Here is a 20,097-nt window from a genome sequence, read left to right as displayed (position 1 = left end):
CTTTCACGAGACATGAATGTCACTGGCTAGGCCAGAATTTTTATTATTGATCTTAGTTGTCCTTGAGAATGTACAGTGAGCCTTCTTGAGCCGCTGAAGTACATGTGGATTAGTTGCACTCACTGCGCTGTTAGGAGTGGAATTCCAGGATTTTGACTCAACAACAGTGATGGAACTGCAATATATCACTATTCGGCATGGTGAGTGGCTTAGAGGGGAATTTTCAGGTGGTGGTGGTTTCATGCATCTGCTGCCCTTGTCCTTGGCAGAAGTTGTGGGTTTGGAATGTGCTGTCTAAGGAATCTTGGTGAGTTACTGCAGTGCACCTTGCAGATGGCACACTCTACAGCCACAGTGCATTGGTGGTGGAGAAGGTGAATGTTTATAGTTGGAGTGCCAATCAAGCATCCTGAATGGTGTCAGTTTCCTGTGTGTTGCTGGAGCTGTACTTCTCCCGGCAAGTGGCAAATATGCCAACAAATTCCTGAATTGTGCCTTATAGAATCAGAAAGCGAGTTACCTTCTACAGAATTCCTAGCTTCTGACCTGCTCTTGTATCTATATAAATATATATGTATAACTGGCCAGTTGAGTTTCTGGTCAATGGTAACCCCTAGGATGTTGATAGTGGGTTATTCAGCATTGATAATTGCATGCGGGGGATGGGGGTGGGGGAAGGCAGGGGGTGGTGGTGCCGATGGTTGAATTCTCTCCTTTTGGAGATGGTCACTGTCTGGCACAAATGCTACTTGCCATTTATCAGCCCAAACCCGAATGTTGTCCAGGTCCTGCTGCTGTTGGGCATGGACTGCTTCAATGAATGAATCACAAATGATGCTGAACATTTTGAAATCATCGGTGAACATCCCCACTTCTGACCTTATGATGGAAGGAAAGTTACTGATGAAGTAGCTGAAAATGGTTGGGCTTAGAGCACTGTCCTGAAGAACTTCACCAAAATTTACAACTGGCTATGATAGGACTACAGAGCTTAGACCTGATCCATTAGTTGTGAGATGATTTAACTCTGTCTACTGAGTGCTGTTTTTGCTGTTTGATATACAAGTAGTCCTGTGTAGTAGCTTCACCAGGTTGGCACCTCAAGTTTAGGTATGCCTGGTGCTGCTCCTAGAATGTCCTCCTGCACTCTTCATTGGCTGTTGCGTTATTTGATATCTGTAAAGCGATCTGCACTACACACAGTCAGCAATATCCTCTATGTAATGATTGGGCGTTTCCATTTAAGAGGACTGGATGCCTTTAAGAGGTGCAGGTCAGCTGCAATACATGCTTACTATGCTCCCCGTTGAACATGCAGCTTGTCAGCAGCACAGGCCAGAGATGACTGTTACTCAATAGTGTATAGGTCACATCAATTGTCCAAGGAAACAATTAAAGCACTGTTTTCCACACAAATTACTTTATTTACATATTACAATATTTACAATATTAACAGGAGTATGTCAACCCCACTTAAAATGGTCATTTTTAAAAAATTTTAGATAGTTTGTATATTTCTTTATACTCAGGCCCTCATCTTATCAGAAAGGCATTCTTAATAGATACAGCAATAGAATTCATTTTTATTTTATAATTCTCAGTGCTAGCCCTGGCTACAAAGTCTTACAATTATGTGAAACCTATGCCTTTTAATTAATGAAACTGAATTGAACTTATTCTATCACAATCACTCTTTACTACTATCAATCTAATTTTGTTATTTTAGGAAAACGTAACTCTCTCTAATGCGCAGTTCTTTGACAAGGAAACAGCCATAATCAGTGATCGTGCCAACCAGATCAATGGACAAATTATTAAAATTGCCAATTTGATTCAAGGTAAAAGCCTAATTTATTTTCTTTGAAAAGCAAGACTGAACCCATCTGGAAGGTAACTGAAGTAAAGCTGCCAAGCATTTTCATCATGTAATGTGTAGGTTATAAAAGGAATCAGACAAGAGAGGACAACATGAAAGAAATTTGTATTCAGGACTGATTTATAGTTTACGTGGATGATGAGTCCTGCTTTAATTATAGCTATTAATCATCATTTGTAGCACAGGCTTTGAGTATTGCTGTAAAACGACATATGTTGTCGAAGATTTTCCTCTTACACTCATTAGGACAATCTTCAAGAACATCAAGTGCAAATACAAATTAACCTAATGAGTGCAAGAGAAACATCTTCAACAACGTATATTTTTCAACAATATTCAAGTTCTATTGCTTTTAATAAAATTTTTTAATTTTGCATTTTCTTTCCTGGTATTCAAAGTGAAATATTTTCAACACTTGCGTTGGTAGATAAGAGTTCCATGGGGAACTATTTGATAATAAACAAATCTTGACAGTTTGGTAATGTGGTAATATCCAAGCTTTGGTGACAATCCTGTAAACATTTGCTCATGCTCACAGTTGGCACAACTCTCTGCCATTTAGTAGGGGGTAGAATTATCTGTCCATTTTTTCCTCTGGCAGAATAAATGGACCGTTGGTTCCATGCATCTGCTCTCTTCAACTCCTTGATAGTCTAGAAATGTGGGTTAGTCAACTTTCCAGTTCCTAGATACAACGATACAAATACCCAAATTTATAGCCAATGAACTTCCAACCTGGCACAATAAAGCCTCATCTATCATTGTCACTACAATTCAGAATTAATACATGCAGCATTAGTAATTTGTTTGGTATCGGTCTGTTACGAACTTCATTCTACATCTTCCTTTGCAAGTCTTATAATCATTTGAAATCATAGGGCCAACAATTTAATCAGAAAATTAAATTGTACCACAACATTGTGATAAGAAATGACAAAGGAGCTGAAGATGAACTTTGGAATCTATGCCACCTATGATTAGCCATATCACAAGGCAGGGCACTTGAAGTTAGCCAGTTGACTTGTATGATAATCTTTATATTTAGATTTTGATAAGATATGCCTCATTCTGTTGTGCAGATATTATTGAAGGCCTAAATAAATATGGAGTGGAAGAGGAATTGGCAGCTGAGGAAATCAGCAGAATCTTCCATAAGGTGAACAAGATGTTGGAGGAGATGAGAAATCGGAACTTTTCTGAGCAGAAACCACTCACTGAAGAAGAAAGAGAGAAAGCCCAGAGTTGTAAGTTTTGTTGATTCATATTAATGTTTATCTCTTTGACACTGAAAAAAGAAACATACATGCAAAGATATGGTAATAACTGAATCTACTTTGTGTGAAATAGATAAAAGATTCCATCCTTCAAATGAGTAGACAAATGCATTTCATAATTGTAACTTCAGTCCAGAGAATTCTTTATGCTTTCCATTTAGTACTTGCAAGGTGCAAAACTCAAAGACTAAATCACAGTCCCCAGACAATTTTAAGCTAATCCATAATTGTATGCTTCCTTTTCCAGTCCCTGCATCTTGCTCCAGTCTCTCCTAACTTCCCAATTAATAAATGTTTGGCATTTCATAACACCAGTCTGAAAAAATGTTCAATATTTAATTACTTTTCAGTGCTGGATTATGTTCGAGGGCTCCAGGGTATGCTGATGGAAAACAATGACTCAATCCGTAGAATACAGGACAATATTACTGATTACAATACCAATGTCTCAGACCTGAAGGAAGCACTTGAAGATGTAATCAAGATTGTTCAGCAAACGGAGGAGAAGAACAGAGAAAACATGGATGGATACCAAAGAAAAGAGGTGAATCTAATATAAGAATGCTCTAGTCCAAACATTGAATAATAGCTTTTCAATTTGTTACATATTACAAAGTGCAAATTTGCCTTTGGTGCTGAAAAAGGCCATTTGGCCCATCAAGCCTGCACCAGCAACAATCCCAAACGAGCCCTAGATTCATATCTCCACATATTTACCTTGCAAATCCCCCTGACACTAAGGGGCATTTTGGAATGCCAATCAATCCAAACTGCACATCTTTGGAATGTGGGAGGAAACCAGAGCACCCGGAGGAAAGACATGCAGACATTGGGAGAAAGCACTAACTCCACACAGTCACCCAAGGCCAGTATTGAACTTGAGTTCTCGGCACTGTGAAGCAGCTGTGCTAACTACTGTGCCACCATGCCATTACAGAGTGGCCTTAAGGTGTAAAGTAAATAAATATCAATGATCAGAACTTGAACATTTACCATATAGCATTTGAGAAACTTTCTATACTTATGCTGAGGATGATAGTGAATAGAAGACATAGGTCTGATGACACAATTAGCCTTTACATATCACGTTTACATATATTCTGATTGATGAATGTAAAGGCATTGGAATAAATTCACTAATCCTGTACTCTCAGGTGAATTAGCCGGAATTTTGGACCTCGCCTGCAGCTGGGATTTTCCAGCCCCGTTGCAGTGGATCGAGTTTTGGCTGCGCACCAAATTCTCCGTTCTTGTTAATAGAGATCAGAGAATTCTGGCCTTTATCTTAATTTGTCAAAATTTAATTGATTTTAGTTAAATGTTTTCTTTTTCCATCTACTTCCATTTTCTGTCAGGAAATTGTATTTGAGTAAATTTAAATTATTGCATAGGAAAGTCATTGAATGCAACTGTATTAGGGAGTTAAATTAACTTACAGTTTGAATGACTCATTCATTGATGTACCTTGGCTGTTGAAGGCCACTTAAATTCACCTAAGGCACTGGGAAGGGTACAAACAAAATTATAGGAAAACCCGTGTTTTCAATGAGCCAATATTTTGACATAGATATGGAGTGGTACAGGTAATATAATCACCTGTCCTTTTCATTCCTATCCCTACCTAAATTCAGGAGCCAGTCTTATCAGCATTGTTAGCAAGTGACTTTGATGGAATACTTGTGTTAAAAATGGGAGAGACTGGCAAACTATATTTGTTTCCTCTCACCAACGATCTGTAAGCAGAAGGTGTATTATGTTAGTTTTGAAGTTTGCTGTGGCATGTTTTCCCAAACTCTCAACTTGTGTGGTCTAATTAACTAATAACTCGCAGCAATCTTGCGCTATGATTAAATCAAAAAGTTAGATAATTCACATTCAAAAATCATAGGATGTGTATTCCCAATGCTACTGCACAAACAGTAAGGAGATCGAGAAAAGAAAGTTTAATGACCAGGCATAGTAACAGTACAAGAACCACAGAAGTTAATATTAGCTCACGCGATTTTCAAAGCCCAGAGTCAGAGTCCAGTGAGGAATTATTTTGCATAGATATTCAAGTTCAGCTGGCTGAACATGAGGGGTGTAGATTTTGTTTTACCATTGTTGCTGATACCATAATGTGAAACTGAGTCAGTTCTACAGGTGATGGTAGGATATTATCCATCAGAGACAAGCTTCAAGCTGCAGGCTGTAGTTCAGCTCTGCTTCTTGGTGGGTGTTAACCAACAAACTCAGAATTTCTCAGTTCCCAAATGAATATAGAGATTTCAAAATGGCCACCTGGGTCATGTGACTCTTTTTTAAATCTACGATGATTTCAAAAGGAATGTTTATTCAGTATCTGGAGCTGGCTGGGATTTCAGGACTACTAATGTCCCAGTCAATAGCTTTTAAAAGAGTTAGCATCCATATTGACGGTCTTGTGTTGGGAATCCATAGTCTAGGCAAACCATCTGACTTGGCTAAAGGGAGAAGTTTATCAAGATGCACACGATGTCCATTGTCCCTTCGAGGACATGGACATATTTAGGTGTGTGATATCAATTGGCATGAACTTTGTTTCATGATTATAAAGTGCTTACGCTTGGATGTGAGATCCCACAGTTATAGGAGAAGGATTTTTTTCTTCTAGTAACTCTTACTGATCATCTAACTTGTGGCAGCCATCCTTTTTTGGTTGAGCAGAAAAACAATTTTAAAAATAGTAAAAAGAATAAAGTTGCGAGATGTACAGCTTTGGATTTCTTTTCAGGTCATATTGTCACAACACTTGGCTTTACATTTCCAGGCAATTCATAAAAGAAGCTGTTTAAATACATTTATAAGCTCCCAGGAATATTTCTTCAATTATAAATTATTAATTCACATGGATTTTCTGAATTCTTTCTTCCTTCCACAGAGACTGAGAAAAGTACTAAACAAACATTTTGATGCTGTTAACATGACACTTCAACTAGCCAGCGATGGCTTGATAGACGCAGAGATTGCTATATCAGAACTAGAAAACAAGATTGTGGTAAGACAAGCCTAGCTAATCTTCAGTAATTCTGAAAAACAATGACTGAGCCAAAACTTATTTAGATGTATTATTTTTAAAAAGTTATTAACAGGTGTATGATTCTGCAATTAATATAGTTCAGGAAGAAATCTTCCTCCTGACTGTCTTTTATGTTTCCTTGTGTATGGCCATTCATTTATTTTTCCTGCCCATAAGATGGTTACACTATCAACAGCAGAGCCAATATATGAATATTCTGCTTCAAAGATTCTCATTGGAATTCTACCACCCTGCCCACCATGGAATCGAGGTGGGTGAGTGATCTCCCCCAGGGATTTCCAGTCTCGTTCCATCAAGGACATGAAACACTGCCCTCTGGCCAGGATTCTCCTAAAAACAAATTTAAGTTCCCAACATGTGGGAAAGTTGGAGTAATTCCCACTGGTATTTTCAGTGTACTTACCAGAGCAAATCTCCAACATTCTGAGCGCTGCAGAGTGCCTGAGTATGATTCACTCTGGAATTAGGGGGCTGCTGGAGAGCAAGGCAGCATAGCGCTGAGCAGGCCACTGTGCATGTGTCAATCTGTCAACACGGAGATTGGTGCATGCACAGTGCCCCCCCCACCCCCCCAATGCCAGCCTCCTGATCACTAGGCAGCCCCACAATCCGCTTTATCATTGGCTTCCCCATTCCCCTCACTTCTTGATCATTGGCCTCCCAGACCTTGCTGGGCTAGCCCCAAAATCTCCAACCTCTACCTACTAGCTCCAAATTCCACCACAGTCCCGATCCCCCTCCCCAACGATGGCCAGTCCTGACCCCCGCCCCACCCTGATGGCCAGTCCCCATTGCCAACATTCATTCCCTCTCCCACCTATCTTCTTGTAGAGTGGTAGCGAGTGTTCCTCCCACTACCGATTTCCCTCCAGTAGGCTCCTCTCCCCTTTGGCCACACCCCCTTGGCCACTATTTCCTCCAACAGGGTCAGACACCTGTTGCCTATTGGTGGGGAGCAGTTACTGCTGGAGGGAACCATTCCTGGTGGGGGGAGGAGAGGGAGTATGGGGGCGGTGGGGCGGAGTGCTAGTGGGCATGGAAACTACTGTCCTGGGCCTGCTGGTCATATTGAAATGCAGCGCAGTAGGCTGGGAGAATCCAGTCCTCTGTATAGAATGGTCAACTAAATCAAATCCTCCTAAAAACAAATCTAAGTTCCCAAAATGCAGGAAAGTTGGAATAATTCCTGCTGGTATTTTTAGCATACTTAACACATTGAATCTCTAACACTCCAAGCATTGCAGAGTGCCTGAGTATGATTCACTCTGGAATTAGGGGGCACATGGAGAGGCCAGCAGCACAGCGCTGAGGGGGCTGTAACTGCGTGAGGAGACCCTGATTTCCTTACACATTCACATTTGTCACGTTCTCAAAATTTTCAAATGTAAATCATAGAATCACTTTTGAAGTGCATTCATTGCTCTGTAATCAAGATCCCACAAGGTAAATCTAGTCTTTTTCAATAGTGTAATGAGATCTTTTCCCTCTATCTAAACAGAAAAAGATGGAGCAGAATTTTATGCGCCTCCGTTAATGGGATTGTGGGTGGTTGGCCTTTCTGCCATTATTCCAAATGCTCTCAACCTACCCACAATTTTACAGAGGGGTGGTGGTGGTGCGGGAGAGGCTTCGGCCATCCAGACCTCCTATGTCACAATTTAAGCGGTCAAGGCATGATCATTACTTCCCGCCCAGCGTCAATGTTGAAGTCCACCAAAGAGGTTGAGGGACAAGGGATATTCATCTGGTTACCCTGTTCAGGCATTGGGCCATGGGGTGGGTGCATCTCCATTACTTGCCCCTTTGTTTGAGTCAGGCATGCCCATTCTTCCCCCTCCAAGGTCTATATCTCTGTGTGCTTCCTCCCCAGCTGCTCTTCAAATCATAACCCCCCCCTCCCCCCACCCCTGTCTCTTGGACATCCCTGCTGCCCCGCTGTGACATCCCTGGCATTTACCTTTATGCTGACTCCAATACTTTGACTCTGGGACTGCTTTTAGTCCCAGTAGTGGACATTGCTCAAAGACATCACTGACAGGGCTTCCACCTGAGTGAGAGGCAGAAATGCCACCACCAGTCATTAAATGTCTATGATACAGCCAGGGATTGTTTCCTGCAGACTTCACTGGTGGTAGATGGGAAGTCCTGCAATCAGAAAAATTCTGCCAAGGTCCCAGCTTAATGTCGGAAATATGGAGGAATAGTAACAATGTCACTGGACCAGTAATCGAGAGATCCAGACTCATGCTTTGGGGGCATGAGTTCAAATCGCCCTCTGGCAGCTGGTGTAATTTGAATTTAATTATCAGATCTGGGAATTATAAAGCTAGTGTCAATAATGGTGACTGTGTGAATGTTATCAATTGCTGTAAAAATTTATCTTGTCACTATTCTTTAGGAAAGGAAAATTGTCTCCTTACCCAGTCTAGCTACAGAAATGTCATTAACTCTTCACTCTTCATTGTCCTCCGTGATGGCTTAGCAAGCCTTTCCATTCAAGGACAGTTAGGAATGGGCAACAAATGCTTGTCATGACCCTCCACTTACTGGCCATGCCAGCAAGACCCATATCCCATGGCAGAATTTTTAAAAATGGCCTTTCTTAAAAACTGTAAGTGCTGGAAAAGTTCAGCAGTCTGGCAGCATCTGTGGAGAGAGAAACAGAGTTAACATTTTGAGATAATACAATTCTTCTTCAGAATATCTTTGGAACAAGGTCATTGATGATTCACAATTTTATTTCAGTTCAGAAGCTTTTTTAATAGACAAAATTATCAACAAATACAGCTTTTGCAAAGCTTTGTTTACACATTCCACTTTACATTGACTATAAGATGTAGAATGAGAGGTAGGCCATTCAACCCATCGAGTCTGCTCCACCATTCAATGAGATGACTGATCTGATGAGACAATCTTCGACTCCACTTTCCTGTCTTACCCGCATAACCCTTGGTTCCCTTACTGATTAAAAATCTGTTTATCTCAACCTTGAAAATATTTAATGACCCAGCCTCTATAGCCCTTTGTGGTCAACAAATCCACCGATTCACTACTCTCTGGCTTCAGTGGGTGAACATTTACTCTGAGATTAAAAGGAACACCGTGGTGTTCATTGGTTCTAAAAAGTGTACAATGAATCATTAGATGTGAAAGTGCCAGAGCTTGGCAAAAGGGAAATGAGAGGCCTGAGGGGGTAGGTGTGAGTAAGAGCCTGACACAGGGGCATAAGGATACATTGGGAGTGTATGGGAGGGCAAAGCCTGACATTGGGGTCATGAGGGCCCATAGGAGGTGGGCAGGAGACCATGAGGGGTCTGGGTAAGAGGGTGGATGGAGGAGTATAACTTGGCGTAGGGGATGCAAGTAGGCCTTTTTAAAGTTACCCTTTAAAAAAAGTTCACCTTATGCACAGCAGAGTCCATGACTCCTTTTAAGCGGTTGTGAACCACTGGTTAAATATCTGTTCCAGCTCCATGAAAGTTGCAAGCAAAATAGGAAATATCTAGTTCAACCAAGTTTGGAGTGCTGGATGTGGGATTCTGATAGGAAGAAGCCCACACCCTTTATAGGCAGTCCCAAAAATCGTGCAGGCTGGGAATGGAGTCGGGGATCTAGAAATTGTCATTCTGCCAATTTTTGAAGGGCCCCTGAGCTAAGCAGACTGTGTGAAAATCCAGGCTTTATTAGAACTAAATGGGATTGGAGAGGAGCCACGTTTTAAAAGGAACAGATCAAAGGAAAGGGAGTGGGAAACCACCCGGGTGCATACATTGGTGTATGTACGAAGAAATAGAATAGCCTACTTAGGTGCTTGGGTGGAAAGAGGAAATTGTTGGGGGCGTTTCTCCCAAAAAATTTCTAAGTGTTAAATTTGCCTAAAATGTGGAGTAAATCCCACTGTCTTTTTCAACAGACTTTCAAAAAGTATAAGTCGCAGATAATGTGTAAAAAGTTCAGAAGGTGGGGATAAGCTGGGTAGAGTTGGGAAACATAAGAAACTGGCAATGTTGCTCTCCAACAATATGTAGCTCTACATCTGTCCAGCCATTATGGCACCACCTGTTGATGAGAAAATAAATAAAACTAAATAATTTCAACAAAATTCATCCAGAATTGGCCAAACACACGCAAAGTTTCAAGCATAAATTATATCCATATAAATCAAGTTTCTACAATAGTTGCCCTAGTTTAAAAAAACATTGAACTGGAAGCAAGCCCAACCCATAAAACTGACCACATCCACCAGATTGAGTCAATCACCATTTGCTCTGCAAATTGCATTTGTTTGCAGGTCTTTGAAGAGGCTCTGAAAGTTAAATTGTATTTTTATGTATAAGGCAAACTTTATATATTTTTTGAACTTGCAAAGAAACTAACCACGGTTTGTCAAAATAAGTAGCAAATTGTACTGTATATTTTTAGAAGGTATTTTTAGTTATACTAGTGGATTAAATACTGTTGATTAAAATGTTTTTCTGTGACAAACCCATTTGCAGCTGCAGTAATAAAACACTGCAAAAGTTACCACTCTTAAACATATCAAAGAGCATTTTTAAAGCCAGTTAATTACATTCAGAATATGATATAGAAAAGATGATTCCAGAGCTAAGTCTCAAAATAAAACAAGAAATAGGTAATATTGGTTAAAAGTGGTGAAAGTTCAATTAAGGATAGATTTCAGGAAGCATTTCTTCATGCAAGAATGATGAATACTTGGATCTTAGGTAGATAAATAGACATACAAATCTTAGGCTCCTTTAAATTACAATTTAATGAATGAAGAAAGAACAGAGGGATGATAAACCTCACTAATTACTCCTATTACTAATGCATAATATAAAATCACAGAAAACCTGTTCACTTTGTCCTGATACTGTATGCATAGATGTTGCAACATAGAAATGAACAGGAATATCTAGATTTAAGAATTTTTTTTTGGTCTTAAAAACTTAAATGGGGCTGAAAACAAAAATTTTTAATTACAGCCACTGGAATTGCCTGTTTAAGGGTGGGTTGCTACTTTTCACCTGCTTTATAAACTATCAGCACATAATACCTCAGTTTCAAGACTTTGAGGACTAGGATATTCACTTTTGAGCAATGGACATGAGGTAGCTTTGTAAATTTTCTATAAAGTGTTCAGAATTTAAGACCTCTTAAAAGTCTGCTTAGTTCTTCATGCCTGCAATCTGAAAATATTTAACCTTTTAATAACTTCAAACTATTATGGTAAATAATAAAAAGTGCTTGCAAGGTTTTACTACTTGTCAAGAGGAATAAACAAAACCTAATTGCCTTGTTTTGCTTTTTTTGAATGGTATTTCTTTCAGAACCTGTCGACATTCCATGCCTCAATAGATGGTGCTCATAAACTATTAAATGAGAAACTGACTAACCTCTCTACATACGACAAACTGCTTTGTCTCCGTGCTATTGACTATGCAGAAGAGCTTCATAAGCTTTCCTTAGAATTGACCAAGTAAGTTGTGCTATCCAATGTCTATATCTAACAAAATTTCAACAAAATTGAAAGTATCATAACAATGTTGCTTGCAGTAACAATTAAGTGAATAATGGAACAAAGAGATAGGAGTTCATGGCACATTCATAAACATTCTTCCTAAAGGCTACCTACTCCTAAAAGGTAAACAATATATTCTGTTTCACATTGTGATGAAGTTTTAACCAGACCATAGTTACAAGGCACAGCTGTACAATATTGAAATGTGTCCTGCTTATTATTTTGTGTTGTAGCCCCTAGGCAAGGGCTCAATTTTTAGATTTTACCTTAGCAGTTTTCTATCATAAGAACATAAGAAATAGGAGCAGGAGTAGGCCATCTAGCCCTTCGAGCCTGCCCCGCCATTCAATAAGATCATGGCTGATCTGTCATGGCTCAGTTCCACCTTCCCGCCCTCTCCCCATAACCCTTAATCCCCTCTCTTGTCAGAAACCCATCAACCCGTGTCTTAAAAATATTTAGCGAGGCCGCCTCCACCACTTCAATGGGCAGAGGATTCCAGAGATTCACCACCCTTTGAGTGAAGAAGTTCCTCCTCAACTCCGTTCTAAACCGCCTCCCCTTTATCTTGAGGCTGTGCCCCCTAGTCCTACTGTCTTTTTTGAGCGGGAAGAGTCTCTCCACCTCTATCCTATCCATCCCATTCATCATCTTATACGTCTCAATGAGCTCTCCCCTCATTCTTCTAAACTCCAACGAGTACAAGCCTAGTTTATTCAGCCTCTCCTCATAGCTCAACCCCCTCAACTCCGGTATCAGTCTAGTAAACTTCCTCTGCACTCCCTCCAAGGCCAAAATATCTTTGCGCAGGTGCGGCGCCCAAAACTGCACACAGTACTCCAGCTGCGGCCTCACCAATGCCCTATACAGCTGCAGCAAGACCTCCCTACTTTTATATTCAATCCCCCTCACTATGAAGGCCAGCATCCCATTCGCCTTCCTGACCACCTACTGCACCTGCAAGCTGGGTTTTTGCGACTCATGCACAAGGACCCCGAGGTCCCTCTGCACCGTCGCCTGCTGCAGTTTTTCGCCACGTAAGTAATAGTCCTTCCTACCATTATTCCTACCAAAGTGGACCACCTCACACTTGCCAACATTAAATTCCATTTGTCATTTCCTGGCCCATTCGCCCAGCCTATCTAGATCCTTCTGCAGACTCTCCACACCCTCCGCACAATTTGCCGTTCCCCCAATCTTGGTGTCATCAGCAAATTTCGACACCCTACACTCGGTTCCCTCCTCCAGATCATCTATATAAATGGTAAAAAGCTGAGGCCCCAGCACCGACCCCTGGGGCACTCCACTAGTCACCATCCGCCAATCCGAATAGCACCCATTGACCCCCACTCTCTGCCTCCTATTTGACAACCAATCCTCTATCCACGCTAACACCCTACCCCCAACTCCATGTCCCTCGACCTTCTGCAATAACCTCTTGTGAGGTACTTTGTCAAACGCCTTCTGAAAATCCAGAAAGACCACATCCACCGGCTCTCCTCTATCCACCACCCTAGACACATCCTCATAGAACTCCAGTAAATTTGTCAGACATGACTTCCCTTTAATGAAACCGTGCTGCGTCTGCTCTATCAAGCAATTGCCTTCAAGATGCCTCGCAATTTCCTCCTTAATGACAGATTCTAACATTTTACCTACCACAGACGTTAAACTAACCAGCCTATAATTCCCCGCCTTTTGCCTGGCACCCTTCTTAAACAACGGCGTAACATGAGCCGTTTTCCAATCTTCCGGCACATCCCCGGAATCCAGCGACGTCTGGAAAATAACCACCAAGGCATCCACTATCACCTCCGCCATTTCTTTCAGAACCCTCAGATGCATTCCATCCGGTCCTGGGGACTTGTCCACAATCAGCCCCTCCAGTCTGTTGAGCACCGCCTCTCTAGTAACAGTAATGTCATTAAGACCCTCCAGTCCTACCACCTTTCCATCACTAACACCCGGCAAATTATTCACGTCCTCCTCCGTGAAGACAGAAACAAAAAAAGTTATTCAATACCTTAGCCATATCCCCATCCCCTACCACTAGGTCCCCTTTGCCTTTCAGTCAACACTTTGTTAAGCATAGCCTGGTATGGCTCAGGAGCCACGCTCTGGTACAACAGTGTATTGCTACAGTTGAAGACAGTTGGCTGAGAAGGTGCAGGATTCACAGGTCCCTGTTTTCTCTCAGCCTTCATCTCAGCCAACTAAACTTTCCTTTTCTCTTTGCCTCTTCCAATGCTCCTCCAAATAGAACCATAGAAAATTACAGCTCAGAAACAGGCCTTTTAGCCCTTCTTGTCTGTGCCGAACCATTTTTGCCTAGTCCCACTCACCTGCACTTGAACCATATCCCTCCACATCCCTCTCATCCATGAACCCGTCCAAGTTTTTCTTAAATGTTAAAAGTGACCCCGAATTTACCACTTTATCCGGCAGCTCATTCCATACTACCGCCACTCTCTGCGTGAAGAAGCTCCCCCCTAATATTCCCTTTAAACTTTTCTCCTTTCACCCTTAACCCATGCCCTCTTCTTTTTTTCTCCCCTAGCCTCATGGAAAAAGCCTGCTTGCATTCACTCTATCTATACCCATCAAAATCTTATACACCTCTATCAAATCTCCCCTCATTCTTCCACGCTCCAGGGAACAGAGTCCTAACCTATTCAGTCTCTCTCTGTAACCCAGCTTCTCAAGTCCCGGCAACATCCTTGTGAACCTTCTCTGCACTCTTTCAACCTTATTTACATCTTTCGTTTAATTAGGTGATCAAAGCTGTAGACAATACTCTAAATTTGGCCTCATCAATGCCTTATATAACCTTACCATAACACTCCAACTTTTATACTCGATACTCTGATTTATAAAGGCCAATGTACCAAAAGCACTCTTTACGACCCTATCCACCTGTGACGTCACTTTTAGGGAATTCTGTACTTGTATTCCCAGATCCCTCTGTTCAAGTGCACTCTTCAGAATCCTACCATTTAGCCTGTATGTTCTACTTTGGTTTGTCCTTCCAAAGTGCAATACCTCACACTTGTCTGTGTTAAATTCCATTTGCCATTTTTCAGCCCATTTTTCTAGTTGGTCCAAGTCCCTCTGCAAGCTTTGAAAACCTTCTTCGCTGTCCACTACACCTCCAATCTTTGTGTCATCAGCAAATTTGCTGATTCAATTTACCACATTATCATCCAGATCATTGATATAGATGACAAACAACAATGGACCCAACACCGATCCCTGCGGCACTCCACTAGTCACAGGCCTCCACTCAGACAAGCAATCCTCCACAACCACTCTCTGGCTTCTTCCATTGAGCCAGTGTCTAATCCAATTTACAACCTCCCCATCTATACCTGGCGACTGAACCTTCCTAACTAACCTCCCATGAGGGATCTTGTCAAAGACCTTGCTGAAATCCAGGTAGACAACATCCACCGCCTTCCCTTCATCTACTTTCTGGTGACCTCCTCGAAAAACTCTAATAGATTCGTCAAACATGACTTACCACGCACAAAGCCATGTTGACTCTCCCTAATAAGTCCCTAATAGCCAGCCTCCGGTGGTAATTGCCATTGGAGATTGTTTCCCAGTGATCTGTGCTGATGTCCATCATTATATCTCATTTGCAGGTGACCTTATAATGGATGTATGGATGTCGAGCAACACACAAAAGGTCCTTGAGTATATTTGTTATTCATCCAATGAATGTGTCCAAGTCTGTATAGGCATTGTTGGCTTAGCAATGAGTTTATGCTTATAGATTTAGTAAGTTCCTAGACTTCTGAATTGGTGACCTTGTGCTACCAAGGATGGAACTGAGACGCAAAATGTGGAAAATGTTTAGCCTTTTCTTCTGCCTCACATATGCTGTCCAGATTTCACTTCAGTGGGGGGTGTGCTGAGAATGCAGGCTTGGTAGATTTGGAGTTTGGTGTTCTCAGTCAAGTTACTGTTACTCCACATTTTCTTACTCAGCTTGGACATAACAGCTGAAGCTTTTGCAATACATGTGTTGCACGTGCTTATGGAGCCTAACTATGTGAAGCTATGAACAACATCCAGTGTCACATTGTCAATGATAGTTTATGACAATGTAGCAAAATCCCGGACCATAACATTTGTCTTCCTGAGACTCATGGTTAAACCAAACTCTTTACAGGTGTGAGTGATCCTGTCCACTTACCACTATAGGTGTTCTCGTTATGGAATATTGGTGCAACATCATAAGTATAGAGCAACTCTGATGAAGACCCGTCGCACATTTGTTTTGGATCTTCAGCAAGTAAGGCTGAACAGCTTTCCATTAATTCTGTTAGATGACCTGAAGGCAGGAAAAGAAGAACCTGCAAAACAGTGTTGGTGCCAGAATGCAAGCCTTTTTGTCCCCACTGCGGATACCAAGAGGTTCCCATCATAACTAACCTTACACATCAGATTGTCAATGAAAGAGGAGATCACACAAGCAGTTTTAGAGGGCAGTCAGTTTTCTTCAGCAGCTTAAAAGGCCAACTCCATTTATGTGATGAGATTGATGAAGGCAAAATATGCTGGTCGCTTTTGCTCAAAGCATTTCTGCTGGACTGAGAAGATCATGGTCAGAATTCTCAATCTTCGCCTGTGGCTGGGAATCTCCGGTCCTGCTGCAGTGAATGGAGTTTTGGCTGAGTACCAAATTCTCTGTTCTCACTGGCAGCAGTGGTGGGGTGTAGGAGAATTCTGGCCTTTGTTAATTGTGGGTTTCCAGTCTGAAACCACACTAGGAATTGGGATAGATGAGTTCAGCTAAGATCTGCAGTCTGACAAGGGCAATGTGAGCAAATACTTTTCCCACAATGTTCAGCAGAAAGATGCCTCAATATAGGTTGCAATTGCTGAAGTCACCCTTGTTCTTGATCAGAGTCACAATCTTTGCATCACACATATTCTGGGGCACTGGTCCTTTCTCCAATAAAGCAGAGACGTTCCCACAGATGCTACAGGAGTGCTGGTTTCACATTGTCACAAGGCTAACCCTAACCTTTTTGTTTTGAAAATGCGCTTTTTCAACTGACTTGAAATTTTGCAATTTGCAATGAGACAGAACAAACTTCTTAAAATTGTAAGGCCGCCTTCCAAGATTGAGATGAAAAACAAATCACTTTCAGGGAGAGAATAGAGAGAAACAATAATTCAAAGACTCATTGAAAGTCATCACTGAGAAGAGATATTAAAAATACAAAGTGTTGGATATTGAAATAATGGCTGTCACAGAAAGTCACATCAAAAACCCCTTGAAAATACATAATGGGTGAAGTATTTCAGGCCAAGTTGCAGTCACTACAGAGAGAGGTTGCAAGAAAACTTTCAGCAAAGAAAACAGTTTTGTGTTTCGGTTCAGAGGCTAACATTTCTAGAAATCTACTAACGAACCAAGGTCTCATTAAAATTGCAATATCTTCCACATCTGACCACATTGAGAAAACCGATCAATCCAAATCAGTCAAAATGTTTGAAAATCTACACCTCAAGGACAATCAAAGGACACTTAACAGTGTATCATTTTACGTGTTTTTTTAACTGGATTCTAACCTCCCTTACATGATTCCTTTATGTGTGCACGCACATTGCACATACATGCAAAGGAATCATATAAAAGGGATTGCATGAGACATTGCATTTTTCTTTTTACTATTTTTTCCCATGGGCTTAGTAGTTCATAAATCTGTCTTTAATTGACTCAAAAAAGCCTTGTTTAATTAGCTCCTTATAGCTAACAGCTTAAATAGCTAAATACATTTGGATTTGTAAAAAGCATATCCTGGTAAAAAAGAAACTTAAACCTTTGTTGTGACCAACCAAGGAAGCTGAATAGAAGGGATGCAGTTCACTACTTCTTATCTGGTCGTAACAAAATGGTTAATGAGGTTAGATGGTATAGTGTCATCACTTGGAGCCTTCCTCATGGCAAGTGAGTCAATACTTTGTTAAGCTTCTCTACTGTGAGTTCAATATCTAGCTCTGCCATGGCAGGCATGCTGTCCATGGTATCCAGAACATCCTCAGTGTCCATGTTCTCTTTTGAATACAACTCATGGTGGTATGTCACATATATCTGCAACTGTTTATTGCTTGGTGATGCCCCTCCCCACTTTTTGTTTCCAATGGATGTGCTTTTTTTGTGATGGATCTGTTGACTTTTTGATCCCAACATACATGCTATCAGCATTCATTGTGTCAAAGGATATTCCAGCAAAATTGTAATCAATAGTCATTGGCACAGTGTGAAGCAGTCTGTTGGACTTTATTTCAGGCACCTCTTAGTGCATCCAGAGTATTCTCACCCGGGTCTGAAACTAGGAAAATAAACAAAAAGAAAGAAGATGCCAATACTTCAATTGGCGCACTGGAACATCAGGACTATGTGTCTGGGACTGACAGACATCTAGCAGCTGCTTGATATTGCCCACAAGCCAACTGTGTTCAAAACAGTTTGAACTTCAACATAGCGCCTCTACAGTAGACAGGGTTGCCGAGAGCAGATCATTGAAAGGAAAGGATTATGCCTTCATCTGTTGGGGAGGAGCTCTGAGGGAACGTGTGAGAAAGATATAAACTTTGCTGTAGGTAATGCAATGCTCTCAATGCTAGAACCCCATAAAAATGGTTCAGAACATGTTCATCCCATCCACCTTTCCAGTTAACCTCATGAGCTTCTATGCTGTAACACTGTGCTCCATTAGAGAGAAAGATGCCCAATTCTAGCTTGACACTGCGATCAGCAGAATCCCTAAGATTGAACATCTTTCCTGACAAAATCATTTTAACACATGAGGCATGGCCTTTCTGCCTCAGACATCACAGAAACTTTATTTCGGACACCTCTTAGTGCATCCAGAGTATTCTCACCTGGGTCTGAAACTAGGAAAATAAACAAAAAGAAAGAAGATGCCAATACTTCAATTGGCGCACTGGAACATCAATATTTCTATATCATGATAAAATGGTATGATGTGCATTGAAACCACTCAATAATATAGATATTGTCATTGATTTGCTATCAAGGGTTAACAAAGGTTTTCAAAAGTCCTAAAGAATCTAGAACTTAACAGCTAATTTTATTGATATGGATAGGTACACTGTGCACTTTAATGCTACACAATGAGTTTTCCAGCAGCGAACCATGTTAATTAATTTGTAACATTTGTTAGGTGCTGTGATAAGGTAATTGAATCCTTGAATAGCAAAAGGAACAAAGGTCACCTGTTACTGCAGCAATTTTGCTCAAATGTGCAGCCATGGAGACAGAGAAAAGACAGGTTCAAAGGACTGGTCAAAAAAGTAAAAACCCATGGGTTACAAGATAATGTGGCAAATTGGATCCAAAGTTGGCTTAGTAACAGGAAAGATAAATGAAAAGGAGCAAAGACTACTTGAGCTTTTCAGCCACCATGGCCTTTGTAACTAAAACTTTCTTTCAGAACAAACTATGCCACAAAGAGTCCTGGCATCCCTAATCCAAGATTAGGGCATTGGCACCAATTGAATCTGATCACAAACAGTCGTGGCACAATAGCATTCTCAACGAAAGCAACTACCACATCACTGACTGTGATACAGATCACCCCATGGCATGCACCAGAGTTAGGGTGCAATCGTTGTAATCAGGTTTTTTTATTTGAAGCAGAAATGCTGTCCTTGAATGTCAGCCATACACTCTACACAGATAAAAACCAACAGTTCCTCGAATCACTTGAACAGATACTCATCAGCATTCCCACACAATGTGCAGAAGAAAAATGGAACACATTTTGAGGCATCATTCACAATTTGGTACTCTGAACGGATGGGTAACAAGAGCAAACAAATGCCAACTGGTTCGATACAATGTTAGTATTGAACCAAACGTACCAGAATCTGACATTGAAGCCAAGCAATCTATTCTTTACAGTTATAAGAGAAATATGGCAATCTGTTTTTTTGTCAAATGATAATGGTATATCACAAATCATGAAAATGATGCAAGAATGATTTATTAATGTCAGATTTAAAATGTCTGAAACTATACTTCATTGTAATTGTATGCATTCTCCTCCTGATATTCTGGCTAATCATAGTCAGCTTGGCTAAACTGACATTTGCATCCCAAAGGCAAGGTCAGAGATTCTGCCATTTTAATTAGGACCCTGCTTCTCTGGAATTGGCAGCTGATTGCTGAGTTCAGGCACGTAACATTTTTGGCAAAGGAATGCATCAGGAATGGGGACTAATGGTGTTATCACTAGACTATCAATCCAGAGATTTAGCAAATGTTCTGGGGACCTGGGTTCAAATACCGCCAAGGCAGATGGTAGAATTTGAATTCAATAAGAAAATATCT

The 20,097-nt window shown here is 41.0% G+C and overlaps 1 protein-coding gene across 1 annotated transcript in view; it reads left to right on the top strand.

Annotated features, from left to right (window-relative positions):
* The window catches only part of lama4 (laminin, alpha 4), a 131,051-nt gene that overhangs the window by 52,986 nt on the left and 57,968 nt on the right, over positions 1 to 20,097 (top strand). Inside the window, exons 11-15 of the mRNA XM_080192570.1 lie at positions 1,727 to 1,838; positions 2,956 to 3,120; positions 3,501 to 3,694; positions 6,050 to 6,166; positions 11,539 to 11,687. Coding sequence (XP_080048696.1) covers positions 1,727 to 1,838; positions 2,956 to 3,120; positions 3,501 to 3,694; positions 6,050 to 6,166; positions 11,539 to 11,687 — 737 coding nt within the window. The remainder of the gene's footprint in view (positions 1 to 1,726; positions 1,839 to 2,955; positions 3,121 to 3,500; positions 3,695 to 6,049; positions 6,167 to 11,538; positions 11,688 to 20,097) is intronic.

This window comes from Carcharhinus amblyrhynchos, chromosome 7 (assembly GCF_965287045.1).
Source record: "Carcharhinus amblyrhynchos chromosome 7, sCarAmb.v2.hapA, whole genome shotgun sequence".
NCBI classification, from domain to species: Eukaryota; Metazoa; Chordata; class Chondrichthyes; order Carcharhiniformes; family Carcharhinidae; genus Carcharhinus; species Carcharhinus amblyrhynchos.
Note: the sequence above shows the minus strand (reverse complement) of the source record. Positions and strands in the feature narration are given on the sequence as shown.